General features: G+C 38.1%; 1 protein-coding gene across 2 annotated transcripts in view; it reads right to left on the bottom strand.

Annotated features, from left to right (window-relative positions):
• The window catches only part of LOC126291960 (26S proteasome regulatory subunit 6B), a 57,206-nt gene extending 37,598 nt beyond the window's left edge, over positions 1–19,608 (bottom strand). The window contains exons 1-5 of one of the 2 annotated variants that reach the window (XM_049985716.1): positions 19,446–19,600; positions 19,276–19,364; positions 4,402–5,555; positions 3,906–4,315; positions 3,718–3,819 (exon numbers count right to left, since the gene is read on the bottom strand). In XM_049985716.1, coding sequence (XP_049841673.1) covers positions 3,718–3,819; positions 3,906–3,938 — 135 coding nt within the window. In that variant the 5' untranslated portion in view covers positions 3,939–4,315; positions 4,402–5,555; positions 19,276–19,364; positions 19,446–19,600. Of the gene's footprint in view, positions 1–3,717; positions 3,820–3,905; positions 5,556–19,275 lie in introns of both variants that reach the window. The other variant, XM_049985717.1, reaches the window with a different exon arrangement.
• Positions 19,609–22,222: the final 2,614 nt, after the last annotated feature.

The following is a 22,222-nucleotide window of genomic DNA, read 5'->3' as shown; positions in this document are numbered from 1 at the left end:
AGAAGGTTATACGCATTTTCGAGTGCTTGGCAAATTGTTACTTAAAAAAACGAAGATGGATTGAAGGCCTTGCATTAAACTGCTTGAAAAATGAAATAAACTGCAGCACCGTGTTCAAATTGTTGCCTGTGTCTCAGCGAATCTACTATGATTAAGACAAGAGTTTTCCGAGTGGTATAAATGTTTCGAAGACAGCTGAATATACACTGAAGGGGACAACCGCCTTGGATGCCGTGGCACATCAATTGGCGATAACACTGTGGAAGTAGAAAAGAAAATGATTCTAGAAAATTGGTGAATCACTAGTAGAGAGATTGCTAATGACGTCCTTTGGCTCATGACAACAAATTTTTCTGGATTTTTGGGCATGAAATGTGCAGCAGCAAAGTTTGTTCTGAAATCGCTCAGGAACTGCTGAATGAAATTAACAATTCAGAACTTCTAAAGAAGGTTATAAGAGGTGACGAAACATGGGTAGGACTTTGGAACCGAGGCCCACTGCATCGCAACAGAAACTGCCTGAAGAGCCAATACTCAAAAATATTCTACAAGTCTCCATCACATGTGAAAGTTCTTCTCACCGTCAACAAGGAATTACCTGAAAGTTATGTGCCGCTTGTGTGAAGCAACTTGAAGGAAACAACCAAACTGCGACAAAACCACTAATGGAAAATGCTTCACCAAAATTGTCCCACTCACACCTCAATGCTTTGTCATGAAATTTTGGGCTGGGGGAAAAAAAATTAAATACAAAGTAAAAGAAATTATACATTGGCTGGGCATGGCCCCTGCAACTTCTTTCTATTCCTGAGACTGAAGAGAATCATGAAAGGACATCAGTTTGCTGCCACCACTGATTTTTTTTTTGTGCTTTTTTTTTTTTTTGAGGTTTTCGTGCACTAAACAGAGTGGTCATCAGCGCCCACCATTGATGAGATAAAAACAGAATCCCTGAAGGAACTGAACACCATAATGATAAGTGAATTCCAGAAGCACTTCCACAACTGGAAAAAGCACTGAGGGGGATTACTTTGAAAAGTTCAAAGTTGATGCTGATGAATGAACAAAACTTTTTTAACAAAAACAGAAACACTCATTTACTTTTTGATCACACCTCATTTATGGACCAACAATCACTAATTTTTGTACATGCATGTACCCTGTTCTTATATGGGCTAATTTGACAAGATGGGAAGAAAGTTCAATGGTTAAGTTCACGCAGAAGTAGCAACCATATTCACTTGCAGTCTAGCCAACAGCTATTGCAAGAGTAATGAAAATTCTGATTTACGAAGCCAATATGAATGCTCATGTAAACTGTAACCTTGCTGCTTGAATTATGCAATGTTTTGCCTAGTGTTTATTAACTATTTGTACCCCAATAGTCCGCTACTTGTAAAAGACCTTGGCACACCCCACATTTTAACGAGTTCTGGGAGTGTGTTCAAGTTGATGCGTGCATGCATGCACTAACAACCAGTATGTAAATACTCTCAAGAAGAAATGTTAGATCTGAAAGCCAAGACAGAGACAGACAACCAACATTCTACTTGCTCAGGGTAAGAAATCTAAAGCCTTTGACTGGATGGGTCCACAGCACACAACTATGATCTCTCAGTATGACAGAACTAATTACATTTCTCAATCACTATGTCCTTTCACAGCACTCTGGTACATCACGACTGTACCTGTGTCACTGTCTACTGTCAGCTGTCTTTCTGTAGACTTTTAAATGTTGCCAAGAACATGCCATTAAAGAACAGAATGTCATTGTACAACTAGAGTCAAATATTTTGGGACATGTCCAAAAAATAAAAACTATTGATATTTTGATATTAATTCTCGGAAAACTTTGTGAAAGAATGTAAGTACACTTCTCCTTTAGAGTACACTACAGAAATTCAAATCTTAAATTACATACTGTAATGTGGAATATTACTTTAGAGTGCAACACTTTCACAAAAAGGTTTTGTAGTAATTATGCTATATATGGCTTTCTTTAACTGTTTTGAATTCCACCGTGTGTTATGTTTCCAATGCCAACACTATACCAATGCGAATGACCAATCAGACTAAGCTATCCACACAATCCTTCATCCAGTTGAGGGTGGTGTCCATGGCTCATAGGTCTCTCAACTGGGGATGTATGAGGATACTTCAAAAACTACATCACATATTATTGCAACAGGCCAAGTGCCCTACACTTCAATGTGACACAAAAAAACAAAGCTATTTTCAACATAGTCGCCAAGTGTCTGTATACAATGATTGGAATGTTCTCTCCTTGGTCATGGAGCCATTTCATAACTGCTGTGTTAACGTCTTTACTGTTGGAAATTCCCCCACCCCCCATGTTCTTCCTTGATTGACTGTGCATTGTCCTCTGAGATTGATCTCAATAGCCTTCCTTCCTGGTCAGCATCACTCATATCTATGTGGCCCTGGTCAAAATGTTGGCACCACTTCACTATGGCTAGAGATGACATCACATCTGATCCATATAACACCAGAACTTCACAGTGAATCTGTGTGCAAATCAGGCATTTTACCCACAAGAATTTTATTGTCCCACGTATCTCAACTTTGCAGGAGGCTTCCAGCTTGACATGCCATTTCAGTTACAAACTGTGCTGCACCTGTTACCTGAACATGTCCTCTCTTCTGCCTAGACACTTTCTTGTGGGTCAGTCTTAGCATAGGACAATGTCTATCTTACTTTCTGAAGCCTCTTTGACATAATATGTACCTGAATAATTGTTGTAGACAATCCTATTATCTAATATAAATTTTCCGAACCTACCTTGCATTTTTAGTTTTATGATGAAGTGTGTGTTAAATACAGCTAGACTATGCTACAGGTTAATCTGTTACCACAACATTTATATGGCATTCAAATTTGTTGGCTTCGCCACTTTGCAACAAATTATCACTTTCCCACCTAACCCAGTACTCTGGCTACATTACAGATCACTGCCACAACAACCAAGATACCGGAAAAGTGCGGGGCATTTGGCAATGAGCTTTAAAAAAAAAACTTACATGAAACTGTCTGCAGCACAGAAATAAGTATATTGTGTGAGCCCAATCTCTTTGATCCTTTACTCAGTAACAAAGGCAGGCAAGCAAGTTAGACAAAACTTTCACTCCAAAGTGTTAAATGAGAACTAATACCATGTACGTAAGGTAGTATTTTTTTCTGATCATATATATCATTAACCAATCTGCTAATGGCCAGCATACAGTTATAAAACACAAATGAATCACGTTGCTGCAAACATTTCACAGCACACCATCACATAAATTGACCAGATAATCTCTGGAATACAGAAATAACGTTCTGGAATACCTAAGACGACGATTTATTTCCAACTGCGATCAACATGTTATGCAGTTAATATGGTAAGAAATTTGGGTTTCCAGACGTCCACAACATATACACTTGTCAAGTGATTTCGCAAGTAAACAGCTCTGCATTGAAAAAAAATCATATTTGGGGGTTTGTGTGGCCTTTGGTTAACAAATAAACGTACTAACACTGACAAATAACAAAAGGTCTCTAATCCAACTTCGAAGCAAAGTCTCAGTCGTTTACACAGATTTTGCAGTAACTTGCACTTTACTCGGTATCAACCTCCTGGAGGTCTCTAAGTTTTATTCCATTATAAGTACTACCATTAGTAAACTTTTACTGTAGAGAGGACCATCTTCAGCACTGACCTTATACTTTGTGTACAAGTCCTCGAAATCCGTATCATCTGAAGCACCGATCCCCAAGGCGCCTGTAGTAGTTTGCTTTGCATCCTGTGCAGTGTCTTCTAGCTTGAGTGACACAAATAAAAATTTTCGTTATTAATTAATGAACATTTGACAAACTTGCACGTAATTAACTTCACACACGATTTTACCTTGTCAGTGAGTATTATTCCTATTTCTTCCATTTTACTAAACACGCGTAGTCACTGCAGGAATACCAACGTCTTTGAAGGAAACACTTGAATATCGTCGGATATGCTGCGTTTCGAATGTAATTTATCTACGTAGGTTGCACAATAATTTAGATATTCTTTACCAATAGTATCAGTTTAAAATAGTAAAATTCGTGCAGTTTAATATTCTCTTTTAGAACTAGAGATCTCCTAGAATAACGCACAGAAATTGTAGGTTTGTTTCATACCGAGGTTCAATTGACATTTGCGGTTGTTGAAACCTCTTTGGTTATAGCTGTTCAGTTTTGAAGTCTTTGAATTTGGCGCTAACGTGTGTTGTTGAATAGATGACGTCTTCCAATAAATTTTAGGCGTGATGATTCTTACTGCTGTAAGGCATTAACATTTGCATTAATAACTGTAAAATATAAATACACAGAAGAAGTGCCAATCCCTTCAACATATTGTCACTTACTGCCAATCTTTATTTTGGAAGCGATTTACTCGAGAGGAGACCAGAGGATTATGCACGTATTACACTGATGACTGAAACATAATTTGGCCAAAGATCTTCTATAAATCGTTTAACAGCGTACTGGGGTGCTTTCATCATATCTTTTATAAAAGCTTGAGTTGTAGATTTTATAAGAGATTGGTCAAAAGTTGACAAGTTTAGTACGCACCTTGTAGCTTGTTCGCACTAAACAGGTGGACGCAACTAGCTAGCTCATGATTACATAAGAAAATCCAACTGTATAATTAACAAATATGTATGGACATTTATGAATAAAATAAATGATACTCCATCTCATGTTTGACATGAATATGACAGACGAAATACGTATTATACGTATCCTAATTGTATGAGAAATGAAATACGACTAGACAGCCATTATTACAAGATGAAGACTTGTAGTATTAATAAGTAAGGAAGTGCAATCGTTTATACACCTTTGTTGGGTTTTATTTCTATTGTATGACTCGCTCAACAATTTTCCATTTGCATCTTCGCTGATACATTTATACATGTCGTAAGTACAAATAAACTGATGTGAAGAAGCACCATAAAAAGAACAGTTGGATGAAGGAGACCAATTCACAGATGATAGCATTAGTATTCCCACTCGACGTTCTCACTCTCCTTGAAGTCGGGCCTTTTCTAGAGACATAACATGTACATGTAAATTCAGGTATTATGTCATTTCTGTAATAAACACATACATACTAAAAAGAAAGAAATACAAATTTTCAAAATAATTCTATTGCTTGAAGCGAGATCCAAAGACTGTGTTATTTATAGTCGAATGTAAATATTGAATGTGTGTTTTTCTTACGATACGTTTCGCAAATAAGGCAGTTCATTCCTAGATCACTATGTGATGTGGAAAGGGGTATTCAGTGCTCCTCCATACCGATTTTGGCGCACCTGGCGGTTGTATTATCGGTAATGATGTCATCTGCGTTGTTGTCAACACTTCTAAACGGCTCAGCCATTACGCGCAGTATGACTTCGGCTGCTATCCGCAACAAGATGATGAAGACGAAGCGAACGAACCGCATTGCCGGTTCGCTCCAGTCGATGGCGTCGACAACGTGTGAAGTCGGCAAGCCATCTCCTTTTTGGCCATCCTGCTACAACAACCACAATTAAAATTCTCCATCGAAATATATACATCAAGGGCAACTGATAGTTACCTGCACAAATAGGATTACTTTTTCTATCCCGACAAGCTATTTTACAAGTGAGGCGCTGAGAACCATTAGAGCCTAAAGCATATCATCGTCGATTGTGAAATTGTAGCATCTGATAATGTTTCTGACATCTGTTGATCCTATGGTGAGCCAAGTTTACCTGCGTTACAGGCCCACCCTGTATAAATAAACATTCGCGAAAAGCTGTCTCACTGGTTTATCTCATATCCACTTAAATTTGTGGTCGGCGTCAGTGTGCTAAAGCTTTATGGTTCTCAGCGCCTCAAATGAAAATTAATTGTTGAATAGCGTTTAATAGTTCTTTGATATTTTGAACTTCAAGGTCTCAACGTTATTTGTGAAAGGTGTAGATACACATGTACCATATTCTAAACAAATGCCAGTGCAAATGCTTCACGAGTAAAAAAGTAGAATGTAGGAATGAATTAAAGAACTTAGATTAGATTAGTACTTGTTCCATAGATAATGAATATGACACTTCGTAATGGTGTAGACCATGTCAGATTAATAAAAGGTGTCTATACAAGATATTACATTACACAAAATATTACATGACACTTAATATTTATTTTCTTGGGTGGAGGGGAAGGGAAATTACCCACTTGCTATATCAAAAAATTCATCAAATGAATAGATGGAGTTGCCATTTAGAAATTCTTTTAATTTCTTGTTAAATACTATATGGCTACCTGTAAGACTTTTGATGCTATTTGGTAAATGACCAAAGACTTTTGTGGCAGCACAATTAATCCCCTTCTGAACCAAAGTTAGATTTAACCTTGAGCAGTGAAGAACATCCTTTCTGCTAGTGTTGTAACCATGTACACTGCTATTACTTTTGAATTCGTTTGGATTGTTAATAACAAATTTCATAAGTGAATATATATATATATATATATATATATATATATATATATATATTTATCAGAAATTGGTAGCTAAGGTAGAATATTCAAAATTTCAAGGTGTATGCATTGATGGGGGTTGAATTGAAAGAAACACACTGAAGATCTGCTGAAACATTTGAGTTCAGCTACTTATGCTATTAGGGTCATCGCAAAGTTTGGCAGTATACATCTCAATAAATTAGCTTACCATGCCTATTTTCATTCTCTGCTTTCGTATGACATCTTATTCTGGGGTAACTCATCATTGAGTAAAAGAGTGTTCATTGCACAAAAGCGTGTAATCAGAATAATTGATGGAGCTCATCCAAGATCATACTGCAGACACTTATTTAAAGAGCTAGGGATCTTCACTGTAGACTCACTATATATATATATATATATATGGGGACAGTCATGGTCGCGAAATAGCTCAAAACATATATATATAGTGAGTCTACAGTGAAGATCCCTAGCTCTTTAAATAAGTGTCTGCAGTATGATCTTGGATGAGCTCCATCAATTATTCTGATTACACGCTTTTGTGCAATGAACACTCTTTTACTCAATGATGAGTTACCCCAGAATAAGATGTCATACGAAAGCAGAGAATGAAAATAGGCATGGTAAGCTAATTTATTGAGATGTATACTGCCAAACTTTGCGATGACCCTAATAGCATAAGTAGCTGAACTCAAATGTTTCAGCAGATCTTCAGTGTGTTTCTTTCAATTCAACCCCCATCAATGCATACACCTTGAAATTTTGAATATTCTACCTTAGCTACCAATTTCTGATAAAAGTCTATATTTATTAATGATGTCATTCCATTTACTGTGTGGAAATGTATATACTGTGTTTTGTCAAAGTTTAATGAGAGCCCATTTGCAGATAACCACTAAATGATTCTCTGAAAAACATTGTTTACAATTCCATCAGTTAATTCTTATCTGTTGGGTGTGGTAGCTATACTTGTATCACCGGCAAAAAGTACCAGCTTTGTATCTTTGTGAATATAGAATGGTAAGTCATTAATATATATTAAGAACAGCAGAGGACCCAAGACTGAGCCTTGCGGCATCACATTCTTGATTGTTCTTCAGTTTCAGAAATCACCAGTTTTTTTGCATATTATGTGAACTGCTTATTTCAACTTTCTGCACTCTTCCAGTTAGATATGATTTAAACCATTTGAGCGCTGTCCCATTCATACCACAGTACTTGAGCTTATCTAGAAGTATTCCGTGATTTACGCAATCAAAAGCGTTTGAGAGATCACAAGAAATCCCAACGGGTGATTTCTGGTTACTTAGATCATTTAATATTTCATTAGTGAAAGTATATATAGCATTTTCCGCTGAAAAACCTTTCTGGAAACCAAACTGACATTTTGTTAAAACTACATTTTTAAAAAGGTGTGAAGCTACTGTACAACACATTACTTTTTCAAGAATTTTGGATAAGGCAGTGCATATACATGCAAGATGGCGGCAAGTAGTAGTGAAACGGTTCTTAGCTCGTGTAAAAACACTTCTTTAGACGATAAAAAGTGTAGAAAGTGCGCAAAAATGTTGAAAACTGGAATCACATGCAGGGAATGCAACAATTCGTTTCATTTCCGATGTGCTAAAATTGACTCATCAGTGAAAGAAAACAACGAATTTACGACAAGCTGGAACTGCATTCAGTGCTGCCTTAAAAACTCAGGTAAAGTTACAAATGCAAAAAGTTGTGACTGTAAGTGCGAATTCTCAGCATTAGTTGAAGATTTAATACGTGAAATTCAGTGTTTAAAAGCTGAGGTTACATCACTAAATAAAAAGGTGAACGAAATTGATCGGCAGTGCCTGTTGAACGGTAGTAGGCCTAAATCAAAAACAAAGGAATGCTTTCCGACTATTGTAACTCAAAACAGGTATCAGATTCTTGACGAAATACCGATGGCGGAAGTTGCAGCATTAAAATCCGTGCAAACTAAAGACAACCGTTCAAACTGTAAAAAAATTGCCAGTGATAATTTCAAAAAACGCCAAGTCCCAAACTCATGTATTAATGCTAACCTAGTGAGTGAACATAAACAAATAGTTCAATGTAACGACAGTGAAGTCCGTGAAAGAAATGACAGTGTAATCCATGAAAATGTATGCAAGAAACTATTCCAAAACGGCAGTAGAAGCGAGAAGAACCAGAAGTACAAGAAGGGCCGAATTCTTATATATGGGGACAGTCATGGTCGCGAAATAGCTCAAAACATCGTGAATATCCAAGACGATTTTACAACTGTGGCTCACATTCAACCTGGTGCACCTCTTTCTGCTGTGGTGAAGCCGTGTGTGCAAGATAGTGAATTTTTCTCAGCAAATGATTATGTCGTTATCATCGGTGGTACAAATGATGTGGCTAAAAACCAAGCAAATGACGCTATCAGGCACATGAAAATAACACTCGGTAAGTTGACTGGCACGAAAGTAATTGTTGTTAACGTTCCACATAGACATGATCTAATGGACCAATCTATTGTGAACTTGGAAGTGCAAAAGACAAATGTTAGGCTTAATACAATATGTAATAAATTTCGCAATGTGTCTTTGGTAAACATCAGTAAACTAGAAAGAAACCTGCACACAACTCATGGTATGCACATGAATAAGAGAGGTAAAAAGTTTGTGAGTAAATTAATTATTAATGAAATCAGACAAAACAATACACAAAGCGGTGTAAATAAGTGCATTGCTATGGAATGGCACAACCCACCCAAACAGGACCTACCACACAAACAGCTACTGCTGACAAGCCAGGGAAACTTGTAAGCCCTGCTGGACAGCCTGGTAGCTCTAAATCTCCCTGTATGGTCCAGCAGGAGAAACTCAGCCCTAATATCATACAGCGGAACCCTTGTAGTCTTAAAAACAATCAGCCTGGTAGGGTGACACCCCCATCAAGTGTTCAACAATCCAAACTCACATTCAAATTAATTCAGCAGAACTATCAAAGTCTTAGCAATAAGCACAATGAGTTGGATACCATTGCAGCAATTGATAACCCAGATGTTTTAGTTATAAGTGAACACTGGTACACAGATGAGCTAATCAGTGTATGTAAGCCACTCTCCATGATCTTTTGCTCTGCCTTCAGTAGAAAAGAGAAACGTGGTGGTGGGGTAGCTATCTTTGCTACCAGCAATAGTAATTATAGTGTAATAGATGTAAGTGCTTTCAGCATTGAGGGAATAATAGAACTAGCAGCAATTAATTATAAGTGGGGGAAAGAGAACTTAATTATTATAGGCCTATATAGACCTCCATCTGCTAGCCTAGATATTTTCTTTGATGTTCTTAACGACCTGCTTGTTGACATTGACAGTAAACACTGCAGTAAAAATGGCTGGGTTAACATAATACTAACTGGAGATATAAACATTGACCTGTTGTCCAATGACTCTATCTCTAAAAAACTAATGCTAATACTAGCAAAGTTTAACTTAACATTTCTGATAAATGAGCCCACTAGAGAGGTCAATAGTATCAAATCATGCACTGACAACATTATAACTAACATGTCCCACTTTACATGCAGTGCATCAGTTCTGAAGCTTGCCATTTCCAACCACCACGCAATACAGGTATTGATAGAAGCTGAAAATCCTCATGTCAATAGAAAAGAGAAACAATATCTAACAAAAAGAATCACCAATGATGACAATGTTAAAGATCTCAACAGTTTGCTGAAAAGCTTACAATGGGGTGAAAAAAACAGCATTACTTTCAGTGAATTTGCAGCAGATTTTTATTATCGCTTCAGTATTTCATGCCCAGAAATGACCTTTACAGTAAATGACTGCAAAAAGAGACAAAAAAATAACTGGATAAATCATGAAGTAAAAACAGCAAGAGAGAAACTTAGACTTTTCCAATATGCAATGGTAAATAATAACAATAATAATAGACTAAAGGTAGAATTTAAGAACTATCATGATTATTATAAAGATCTGCTGCTAGAAACTAAAAGTAAATATGTAGCCACAATGTTAAGGAACTCTACTAACACTGGACTAGCTGTTTGGAAAGTAATAAATAGCTTTAGGGATTGTAAGGACAGATCTACTAGTGATTTTACTATAAACCATAAAGGGCGTATCATGAAACTTCAATGTCAGATTGCAAATGTTTTTAATGAGTACTTTTCTTCTGTTGGAAAATCTGTCAATGACCATTTTAAGAATCTTCAGTATAGATATAAGGGCATTCCAATCAAACAAAGCATATACTTGGCCCCAACCAATAGCAAGGAAATCCAAACCATAGTAAGGTCATTAAAAAATACAAAATCAGCAGGCTATGATGGATTGTCTATCAGTACACTGAAAAGATGCATAGACAACATATCTGATGCCATGGCCACAGCAGTAAATGATGTAATTGCATCAGGTTGTTTCCCAGATAGTCTAAAGATAGCACAAGTAACCCCGATTTACAAGAAAGGTGATAAATCAAAAATTGAGAACTACCGTCCCATCTCAATCTTACCTGCATTTTCTAAGGTAGTTGAGAAAGTTATTTATACTAGATTAATGACATTCCTGAGTCAACGCAATTTAATATTTGAAAATCAGAATGGCTTTATGAAAAACAAGTCAACTGCAGTAGCCGCAGCACAATTAATAGACAAAATAATAACTGCCATAGAGAATAAGGAGTATGTAACTGGAGTGTTCCTTGATCTAGAAAAAGCTTTTGATTGTGTCAACATCACCATATTACTTGACAAGCTATGGAACCTGGGTATTAGAGGAACTGGCTATGATCTAATAAAATCCTATATGTGCAATAGAAAACAATTTGTCTTGCTTAAAACAAAAAGTGGGTCTTTCAAATCTAAAATTACTGATATCGAATATGGAGTGCCTCAAGGTTCTGTCTTGGGACCCCTTCTTTTCTTAATTTATGTTAATGACATACAGTATTGTTCCCCTAACTGTAAAAAAATATTGTATGCAGATGATACATCAATTGTGTGTAGACACGAAGACTATGACAGTCTGGAGGTGCTGTGCAACAGTGTAACTAATGAAATAGTGAAGTATTTTAATGCAAGCCATCTAAATGTAAGTGCTTCAAAGACTGCAATGATGGAATTTAACACAAGGAAACAAATAGAATTTGGTATGAAATTATCCATAGGAAATGACATTGTGAAAAAAGAAAAATGGACAAAGTTCTTGGGAATCACAATCCAGGACAGCCTCAAATGGGACATGCATATCGATTCCTTAGCCTGTAAGCTGTCGAAGAATGAGCAAATATTCTAAGGATATGGGTGTACTAAAAACTGCTTATCATGCACTATTCTCATCAAATTTAAACTATGCTGTAGAAATATGGGGTGCAACAACTCAAGCCAACCTAAGCACATTATTAATACTACAGAAAAAAGTTATCAGAATTATTTGTGGTGCCAAACCCAGAGAATCATGTCGAAATCTGTTCCCAAAATTAGGAGTGCTTACCATTATAGGTTTATACATATTGAAAGTTATATTGCTCGTTAAAACAATAAATCCAAATTTCAACTGTGACCTGCACCAGTATGATACAAGGCAAAAGTTCAGATACCATGTAAATAGCCACAGAACAGCTTTATATGGAAAAAAATGCACTTTATGCTGGGCTGAAGCTAGCTAATGCCCTACCAAAAAGTTTCACAACCCTTCCTAGTAACAAATTAAAAGATCAGCTAAAAAAATTCTAATTGAAAACCCTTTTTATTCCTTAGACGAGTACTATATCTATATGAAAAGTGCTTCATAAGTATGTCAAGCTCATAGTTTAAAGTAACTTACAACTAATACGATGTTGATAACAACAATATTTGTAATATTATGATTGTATACTACCAAATGTAAAATGCATCAAATGTAAAATTTATTAATACAAACAAACCATTAGTTTTTAAATTTATAAACTGACGTATTCAGAAGAATAATCTATATGATGTCCTGAAACTGTACTATTTCTAGGGATTGTATTTGATTATTCGATGTTGAATAAATATTATTATTATTATTATTATTATAGAAGAGAGACTAGGCAGTAGTTGTTGACATCAGACGTATCCCCTTTTTTATGTAGTTGTTTAACAATGGCATACTTTAGTCTATTTGGGAAAATACCCTGCTTCAGAGAGCTGTTACATATGTGGCTAAGAATCCCACTTATCTCTTGGAGAAAAGCTTTTATTATCCTGCTGGAAATGCCATCAATTCTTATTCTTGAGAGAGTTTATTATCTTCCTAATTTCAGAAGGAGAGGTGGGTGGAATTTTAATAGTATCAAATTGTGTGGGTAAGGCCTCTTCCATTAACTGCCTTGCATCTTCTAATGAACATTTAGAGCATATTTTCTCTACAACATTAGAAAAATGATCATTCAAAATGTTTTCGACTTCTGGCTTGTTGTTTGTCAAGTTTCCATTCGCTTTGATGGTAACGCCATCATCCTGTAATCTTGGTTGCCCTGTCTCCATTGTAATAATATTCCAAATTGTTTTGATTTTGTTATCAGAGTTATTAATCTCAGACATGAAGCACATGCTTCTGGACTTTTTATCGCCTTTCTTAATGTAGCACAGTAGTTTTTATAATATTTGGCTGTTTCTGGGTCATTACCCTTTCTTGTTGTTAGATACACTTCGTTTTTATGGTTACAAGATATTTTTATTCCCTTAGTAAGCCAAGTTTTTTGCATGGTTTCTTATAATTAGATTTAACTCCTTTCTTGGGGAAACAGTTTTCATCTTCTCTTACTGGTGTATCATGAAACAAGTTATATTTTAAATTAGCACCAGGTTCCATGTACATCTCATCCCAGTCTAACTGCTGAAGATTTTCCCTGAAATTTCTAATTTTTGTGTCATTAATCGAGTGCACAACTTTGGAGGGTAGTTATGAATTACTGACTGGAGCTATGTCATATACTGCAACTATTTGAGCACCATGATCAGAAAGGTCATTCTCAACAGGACAAGAACTTATATTTTTAAACTTATCTTGGTCTATAAAAGTATTATCTATCAATGTGCTGCTGTCCTTTACTACCTGAGTAGGAAAATTAATGAAAGATGTCAAATTGAGAGAACTGAGAAAGACTTCCAGGCCATTCTTCTTGTTACACTCTTTTAGTGAATCAACATTGAAGTCCCCAAAACTAATGATTTGCTTTCTTCTATCTGACAGATATCAGAACAAGGCAGCCAAGTTTTCCAGGAATAAATGAAAGTTTCCTGAAGGGGACCTATACACTGTTACAATTATCAAAGAGTCCTCCTTCACTTTAAGTTGACAGGCACATGCTTCTATATGTTGTTCTAGACAAAACTTTTTTGTGTCCAAGCTTTTTACACAGTGATAACTTTTGACATATATGGCAACTCCTCCTCTCACCTTATTCTCTCTACTCATATGTGCAGCTAGTTTGTAAACACTGATGTTTACCTTCTGCATATCAGACACAATTTTATGATGAGACAGGCATAGTATATCTATTATACTGTCAGATTCAATGTCATCTAAACAAACCAGGAGTTCATCTACTTTATTCTTCAATCCCGGAATATTTTGGTGAAAATCTGTGAGAATCTACTCTTTTCTTAAATCCACCAGTATTTTGGTTAAATATGGTAACATTATTATTTAGTTTACTGTTGTGAGAATCTTGTGAGTTTTGGACCTCTTTAGCATCTACCTGTCTGAACTTCTCATTGGACACTGATATTAGTCTAAAAAAAGAGGTACATCCATGAGTACTAGTATCCCCCATTATGGATTTCGCTAACAGTTATGCCAGTTTACCCTTTCCTTTCCTATTGAGGTGTAGGCCATGCCTTGTGAAATCCGAACCTATCAATAGCCTCGACAGGAACCAATCCAATGTCTGACAGAGTGGCCGCCCTACACAACTGATCCAACTCCATATTTACCCTCCTGACAGACCAGTTCAACTGGGGCTGATCATGCCGCAGGAAAGCAGGTACCAGCCCAACATAGGTATGGGTCGTTGCCAAGGCTATTTTCATCAGGTCACACTCAATACTGTAGCCCTGATCCCTTTCAATACTGTTTCCCACTCCACCCACTATCGTCACATGATCCTGCTTTAGGAACCCTTGCACAAGGAACCTATATTCTCTACCACCTGGCTATGACATGCACTTGGCTTTTCAAAGTTTGTGACTTGGTACCTGTCATCTAATTTTTCCTGCAAAATCTGGGCCACACCTCTTCCATGGCTGCTACCTAGCAACAGAACTTTCCTCTTACTTTCTACTTTTTTTAAAACAGTTGGTTTCCTAGCGAGATTCTGTTCTGTCGTAACTACATCTACTTCTACTGGAGCCACTTCCTTACTTAACTGTGGTAGCAAGGCCAATTTATTGATTGTGACAATTGGGAAACTGTCAGACACTGTTCTTTTCCTGTGGCACCTGTTCCCAGCTACCACGTCCCACCGCTGTTTAGCCTCCTCTCCCCATAACCTCTTCAATTCCTGCCTCGCTCTGTCCAAATCAGCCTGAAGGGCTCTAATTTTCTCCTCCTGTTCAGCTATAATCCTATCTCTTGAGCAAACCCTGCAAAACAATGGAAGAGTCTCGTTTACTCACCCAATTCCCACGTCGCTACAATTTCCCCAATGAAACCACCTGTCACAACAGCTGCACAAAACCCCTGAACTAACTTTCCTACTGCAGCTCACACACTTAGTATCCATGGTAGTTTGGAAATTAGTTTAAGAGACTTACTAAGTGTAACGATAATATATTAAATACAGATGTAAAAGGACACTAAATATGTTTTGGAAACTAATACGTAAGTAAACTACTAGCAAATTCACTTTAATTTGTGGTATAACGCTAAATATGCACGTTCAAAAATTAGGCCTAAACAGCCGAATGTAACCAAAACGAACTTTTTGCGATTACTGGAAGAATACGCAAATAAAAGAAAATTCTTTAACGGCTAGCTTGAAGAGCACAGTAATGAACGTATTTAATCAGTTAAATGCACTTAAGATTGCGGTATAACGCTAAGTATACACACCCAGAAAGTAAGGCAAAGCCGCAAAATATGAACAATTACTATTGGTTATCTCACTCCACTGTACTGAACATCACCATCAAAGAGATACTTAACACTAGAGTTCTAGCAGCTTTTTAAGCTTAGCCACATTAAATTTTTTGAAAGAAGCCATTCTCCGGTACTAGGCAGTTCTCTGTTCGACACAAACGCTTTACTTCAGCGGCAATTAGCTTACTCCGTCCCTTCGGAACTATGACACGATTACATACTAATATATTTCACACTGCTGTGTGAAGTCTTGCGAGATGTCAAATGGATGCTTATTCGGTAACGTACGAGAGTGGTTTTCTAAGTGTTGTAAAAAAGTAAGGATAAATATTTGTTTTGTAAACAACTCTCCTTACTTCTCGACATAATCTCCTTTGAAGGATAACTATTGCCCAGCGATCATCTATCTTTTTCATCCCATCGGAAAAATAGATTCTGTAGACTCTGCAAAATAAACGTTAACTGCAACTATCACTTCCACATTTGATGAAAATTTCTACCCAGCAAGCCACAGCTTCAAGTTAGGAAACAGGAAGAAGTCACTTGGTGAATACCATGAATGGCGAACCAGTTCATGTGCTTTTGCCATTTTTATCACTTACATGTGAGATGGTGCATTATCCTGATGGAAGAGCATTCTATTGCGTGCAAACATTCGTCTTTTTTCCACCAACGCAAATTTCAAAAGATCCAACAGTGAAGCATAATAGGGTTCAGTTATGGTTCTAACTATTTCGAAGTAATCTATGAGGGTTAGTCCTTGTGAATCCCAAAAAACAGTGGCCATCACCTAACCAGCTGACAAAATGCTCTTTGCCTTTTTCTGTGCACTGTCACAGGCTTTTGTCCATTATTTTGACTGCCGTTTTGGCTCTAGTGTGTAATGACGGATCCAGGTTTCATCATCAGTCACAATTTGTCGCAAAAGTCTTGCGGATTGCCATTAAACATCGCCGCAGATGGTGTTGAAATATTGTGCCGGAGGCACTTTTGATTCACTGTGAGCAGTCGCGTTACCCACCTCGCACACAGTTTTTTCATAGACAATTTTTCGTGCAGGATATTATGCACTCGCTCAGTTTAGATGCCTACTGTCTCAGCAATCTCATGATTTTTTTATTCGGCGTTCTTGCATCACCATATCATGGATTTCGTCAATGGTTTCCATTGTGGTGACTTCAATTGGGCCGCCGGAGCGTGCTTTGTCTTCGATGCTTGTCGGACCACGTTTAAATTCATTAATCCAAAAGTAAATAGTTTTCAAAGATGATGCATAGTCGCGTGAACTTCGTCAAACTCTTTTTTAATTTGTGCGGCAGGCCAACTCTTCAGATGAAAATCTTTCATAACAGCGCGAAACTCGGTTTTCACCATTTTCGATCGTAGACGACACACTGACCAATTCAGATGGCTGTCAACAATGAACTGTAGGCTATACAGTCCTTACGTCGACCCGTGGAGTAATCAAGCTTCCCAACCATGACGCCGTAACAAAAACGTTCCATGCAAATTTACCAGCTTATCAAAGCATCCTCGTATTTGTTGTATGATACTTGATAAAGCCCAAGGGAGTGAAATAAGTGAATTGCGAATGTGTAACCTATTAACAACAAATGGACTCAGTAGCGTCGTACGCATAGCTGGCAGTAACAGATAATGTGAAACGATCACATAGATCCAGTCTTCTATTGGTAGGATGCTGTTGTTTGGGAAATTATGAAAAAAATTGCCTATAAAACGCCAGTGTGGATCGTACTGGCTTATACTCGGGTTAAAGACATTCATTTCAGGCTAATGAATACGTACGCACACGTGAGAGCGAATTTTCGCAGGTCTGATGTAGGTCGCGCAATCTGAGGTAGCAGACGCTGGAGTAAAATGACGGCACTCTCGCAATTTTTTTTTCGAATGTTTTAAAACAGGATTTCGGCGAGGAATCTAAATGAATCGTATCAGAAATATTGAAAAATTAAATATATTTCTCACTTGAAGAAAGGAGCCAAGTACCACGTGAAACCTATAACAGAAAATTCGAGAACTGGCTTTTCAGTGAGGATTCTAAAGTTGTCACCCCCCCTCTCCCACCCTCTTTTCCAGAAAAAAACTCGACTGATTAGCTCCACACGAACCGCAAACATAAGGCTTGACTGATAACAGCTAGCTCAAAGGCAAACAAGTATTCTTCGCATAGTCCAGATGAAATGTAACGAGAAGAAACACTAACAAATGACGTTTTGATGGGCTTTATGTATGGTATGTTGTACGATTTTTCATCCGAGTAGATCATCTACATCTACATCTACATACATACTCCGCAGTCCACCACACGGTGCTTGGCGGAGGGTACCTCGTACCACAACTAGCATCCTCTCTCCCTCTTCCACTCCCAAACAGAACGAAGGAAGAATGACTGACTATATGCCTCTGTACGAGCCCTAATCTCTCTTATCTTATCTTTGTGGTCTTTCTGCGAAATGTAAGTTGGCGGCAGTAAAACTGTACTGCAGTCAGCCTCAAATACTGGCTCTCTAAATTTCCTCAGTAGCGATTCACGAAAAGAACGCCTCCTTTCCTCCAGAGACTCCTACCCGAGTTCCTGAAGCATTTCCGTAACACTCACGTGATGATCAAACATACCAGTAACAAATCTAGCAGCCTGCCTCTGAATTGCTTCTATGTCCTCCCTCAATCCGACCTGATAGGGATCCCAAACGCTCGAGCAGTACTCGAGAGCAGGCCGTATTAGTGTTTTATAAGCGGTCTCCTTTACAGAGGAACCACATCTTCCCAAAATTCTACCAATGAACCGAAGACGACTATCCGCCTTCCCCACAACTGCCATTACATGCTTGTCCCACTTCATATCGCTCTGCAAATATTTAATCGACGTGGCTGTGTAAAGTGCTACACTACTAATGGAGTATTCAAACACTACGGGATTCTTTTCCTATTCATCTGCGTTCATTTACATTTATCTATATTTAGAGTTAGCTGCCATTCTTTACACCAATCAAAAATCCTGTCCAAGTCATCCTGTATCCTCCTACAGACACTCAACGACGACACCTTCCCGTACACCACAGCGTCATCAGCAAACGGCCGCACATTGCTATCCACCCTATCCAAAAGATCATTTATGTAGATAGAAAACAACAGCGGACCTACCACACATCTCGCTGTTACGCACATTATTTCGACTCTAACCAGTTTAGCAGTGAACATGCGTTAGATTATCGCTCGCATAATCCTTTGATAATTACAGTCAGTCTTCTACGCACAGTGCGTAAAAACGGAAACGTCTATCTCACTGGAGAGACTAAAATTCACTGTGAGCCAACTGTAATGTGCCATATAACATGAACTTCACTTCACTTCTATTTTAAAAGATTAGTGGGCTGTGGAAATAGGCTACAAAGTAACCGAGGTAGCCACAATAGCTATATGCATCACTTTACTGCAAAGGACAGGCGTAATGCTCCGAACGTAGGGGAACTTTTGCGTCATTGAAATTAGCATTAACGAGCATTACCTAAAATACGTATCGTTTCGTCCATCACACAAAACAGTCTATAAAGCAACAAACAAGATGAAACCACAAGCTAAATAAATCAACACTTATCGCCAAAGAACAAACCATAAGTCTTCATAAATTGTCGGCGCGCTCATGCAGACACCCAGATTTTCAGTCATGGTTGACCATTCTTCTTCGTAAGGCGGGCTCTTCTGAAGCATAAACAAAGCCAAGTTCCTTGTATTTTCAGTTGAAACACAATGCTACTTCAAGTCTTCGGTTCTATCACTTACTAGAGAAACGATACGTCATAACCTGTCAGGAATTCACGTTTACGAGGTTCATACTAGAAGACGAAGATGTGGCGGATATTTACGTGACAAATTTATTTTACACCGCGGAGCATCAGCAAATAAAAATATGCGGTATTTTACTTTCTGTGATCAAAACAAAAGACTAACCTTTGAAGTATTATCTCTGGTCTCGCAGTTTTTTAAAATTATTTCCGGCCTTTGTATTCTACAATTTAGCCTTTTGGAGGTATTGCTTTTGTACGTAAGTGAACAGTGTATTACTGGTTCTCACACGTACACAACTGCTCTATTGCTGGATATATTGCAAGTTTCGTGAAATATCCACAACTCTCTCGATAAATAAAGTAACTGCTGTATATAGTTCGTTGCTTTGTTTTGAATAATCCAGCCAACGGAAAAGTAAGTGGTCGAGAGCGGTATTTTAACGCAGGAGTTCACTTGCAGACAATTTGCGATACTGATTATGTGGAAATGCACTGCGTAAGATCCATGCCCAAATTTAATTCTAATTAATGAGATGATCATTTTCTTATGCCGAAAAGAGAACACTGAAATAGTTACATGTATGTGTGGATAGTTCGATAGTGGCATTTGCCGGTCGGTGTGGCCGAGCGGTTCTAGGCGCTTCAGTCTGGAACCGCGCGACCGCTACGGTCGCATTTTCGAATCGTGCCACGGGCATGGATGTGTGTGATGTCCTTAGGTTAGTTAGTTTTAAGTAGTTCTAAGTTCTAGGGGACTGATGACCTCAGATGTTAAGTCCCATAGTGCTCAGAGCCGTTTGAACCATTTATTTGATAGTGGCATTTTCTGTTTGTGATACGTTGTTATTGTTGTGGTATTCAGTCCAAAGACTGGATTAATGCAGCCCACCGTGAAAGTAAAGCCTGTGAGATCCTTTTCAGTTCTCCATAACTGCTGCTGCCTTGGCCAGTATATCGACCAGAAGCTAACTTAACTTGCGATACTATATTGCAGTGCCTGTTACGATGCAAAGTGCCTTCGGACGCAGATGCATGCATGGTTGTCGATATTCGCGAATGCGAATACATTTTATGGAAGCTTACCTGGTCCACGCATGTGAAATACACTGAAAAAAGGGAAAGATCAATTTAATATTATAAATTCAATTACGAGAGGTTGGTGAGTTGTCGACTACAGAGTTTGTACGACTATATCATACCAGACGTGTACAAATTCTTCTTGCAGCCTGCCTGCCTCTATTTCCGTCGCAACAATTAAAGTTGCTCAGTCTGCCACAAAGGAGACACGAGAGTACACGGTTTACTGCAGCACAGTGGTTAATTCCCGCATCCTGCCATCTTGATTTAGGTTTTCCGTGATCTCTCTAAATTGCTCCAGGCAAATGCCGGGATTGTTCCTTTGAAAGGGCACGGCCGACTTCCTTCCCCATCCTTCCCTAATCCGATGAGACCGATGACCTCGCTGTTTGATCTCTTCCCCCAAACAACCCAACCCAACAGTGGTTAATGCAGGCCAACCTGGGTTTCCGCTAGCGTGCCAAGCTCCGAAGGACCAGGACCCATGCAGCCTGAGCAGTTGACAACACGTTGTGCTATCAATCCAATATCACTAGCCAGGTAAATGAGTAGGCAGTTTCACTGTGGCTCATATATCGTAACGGCGAGAGCAGCAAAATGAACAAACAACGTTTAAAGGAGACTTAGAAGAAATTAAGAGTTGCGGAATCTATACCAGTTGCAACAGAGCGCAAGTCCAACAGGGGAAAAGTTGTCGTGTGTTTAAGAGGCAGCTTCAAAAAAATCGATAGGTGTCTCGCAATGCAATTTGTGTAAAAAGTTGCTAAACGTTCATTCCGGAAGCTCAAGTGTGTTACGACATGTTTTTAAATTTGACGAAAGTTTCCTCACTCGTTAAGTATCTTGAAACAGGACAAAGATATAGTGGGTGACAAGTGTGTGGAAATGCGTGCTAAGGGCTTCAGGCTATTTAGCGGTATGCCTATATAGGCCTTATAAATTTAGGGCAAACATTTATTGAAATAGTAAAAAAAGGCTCAGTAGATATTAAAAACCACATTTTGGTGCTATGCAACATAGTGCGAAGACAACTTAGTATGAAAGGAAAGCGTCTTCTTTCAGACATGTACTTTTTAACTTTTCACATTGCAGCGCGTCAGCAATCGTGGATAATTTAATGATTAAAAAGAATCCACCTCGATTGCAAATAGAACCAGGATGTTGACCTACGTTTCGGCGCGGATAATCACGCCTTCTTCGGAACACACTAAAACTAGTCTTTTGGGCGTTTTGTATTAATGTGGGACCATGCCTCTTTAGGCAGTTTGTAGTTTTAATGAGTTCGGAAGAAGGCGTGGTTATCCGCGCCGAAACCTAGGTCAACATCCGGTTTCTATTTGCAATCGAAGCGGATTCTTTATAATCATGTACTTTTTAGACTAATATAATACGAAAAACGAACTTCGTGTTTGCTAAAATGCATTTGTGGAATTTAGAAAGAACGGCTTTGGCCTCTTAAAGTGAATTCAAAGAGTCCTGGGAAAAGTAACAGGCATAAATGGTCTCATATTTGTTGGAACACACTAGGGTTGCGGAAATTAGATCACAAAACCTGACTGAAGCTGGCGATGCGTTATAATAGACATCTTCAGGTTCTGAGGTGAAAGGACCTTGACTATGGAAGATGGTTCTCATTACTACAGGAAACATGTACTAGAGGTGACCTGATGATGGTTCGGATTGAGAATAGCCGGT

This window comes from Schistocerca gregaria, chromosome 9 (genome assembly GCF_023897955.1).
Source record: "Schistocerca gregaria isolate iqSchGreg1 chromosome 9, iqSchGreg1.2, whole genome shotgun sequence".
Lineage (NCBI taxonomy): Eukaryota > Metazoa > Arthropoda > Insecta > Orthoptera > Acrididae > Schistocerca > Schistocerca gregaria.
This window is presented reverse-complemented; position numbering and strand designations above follow the sequence as displayed.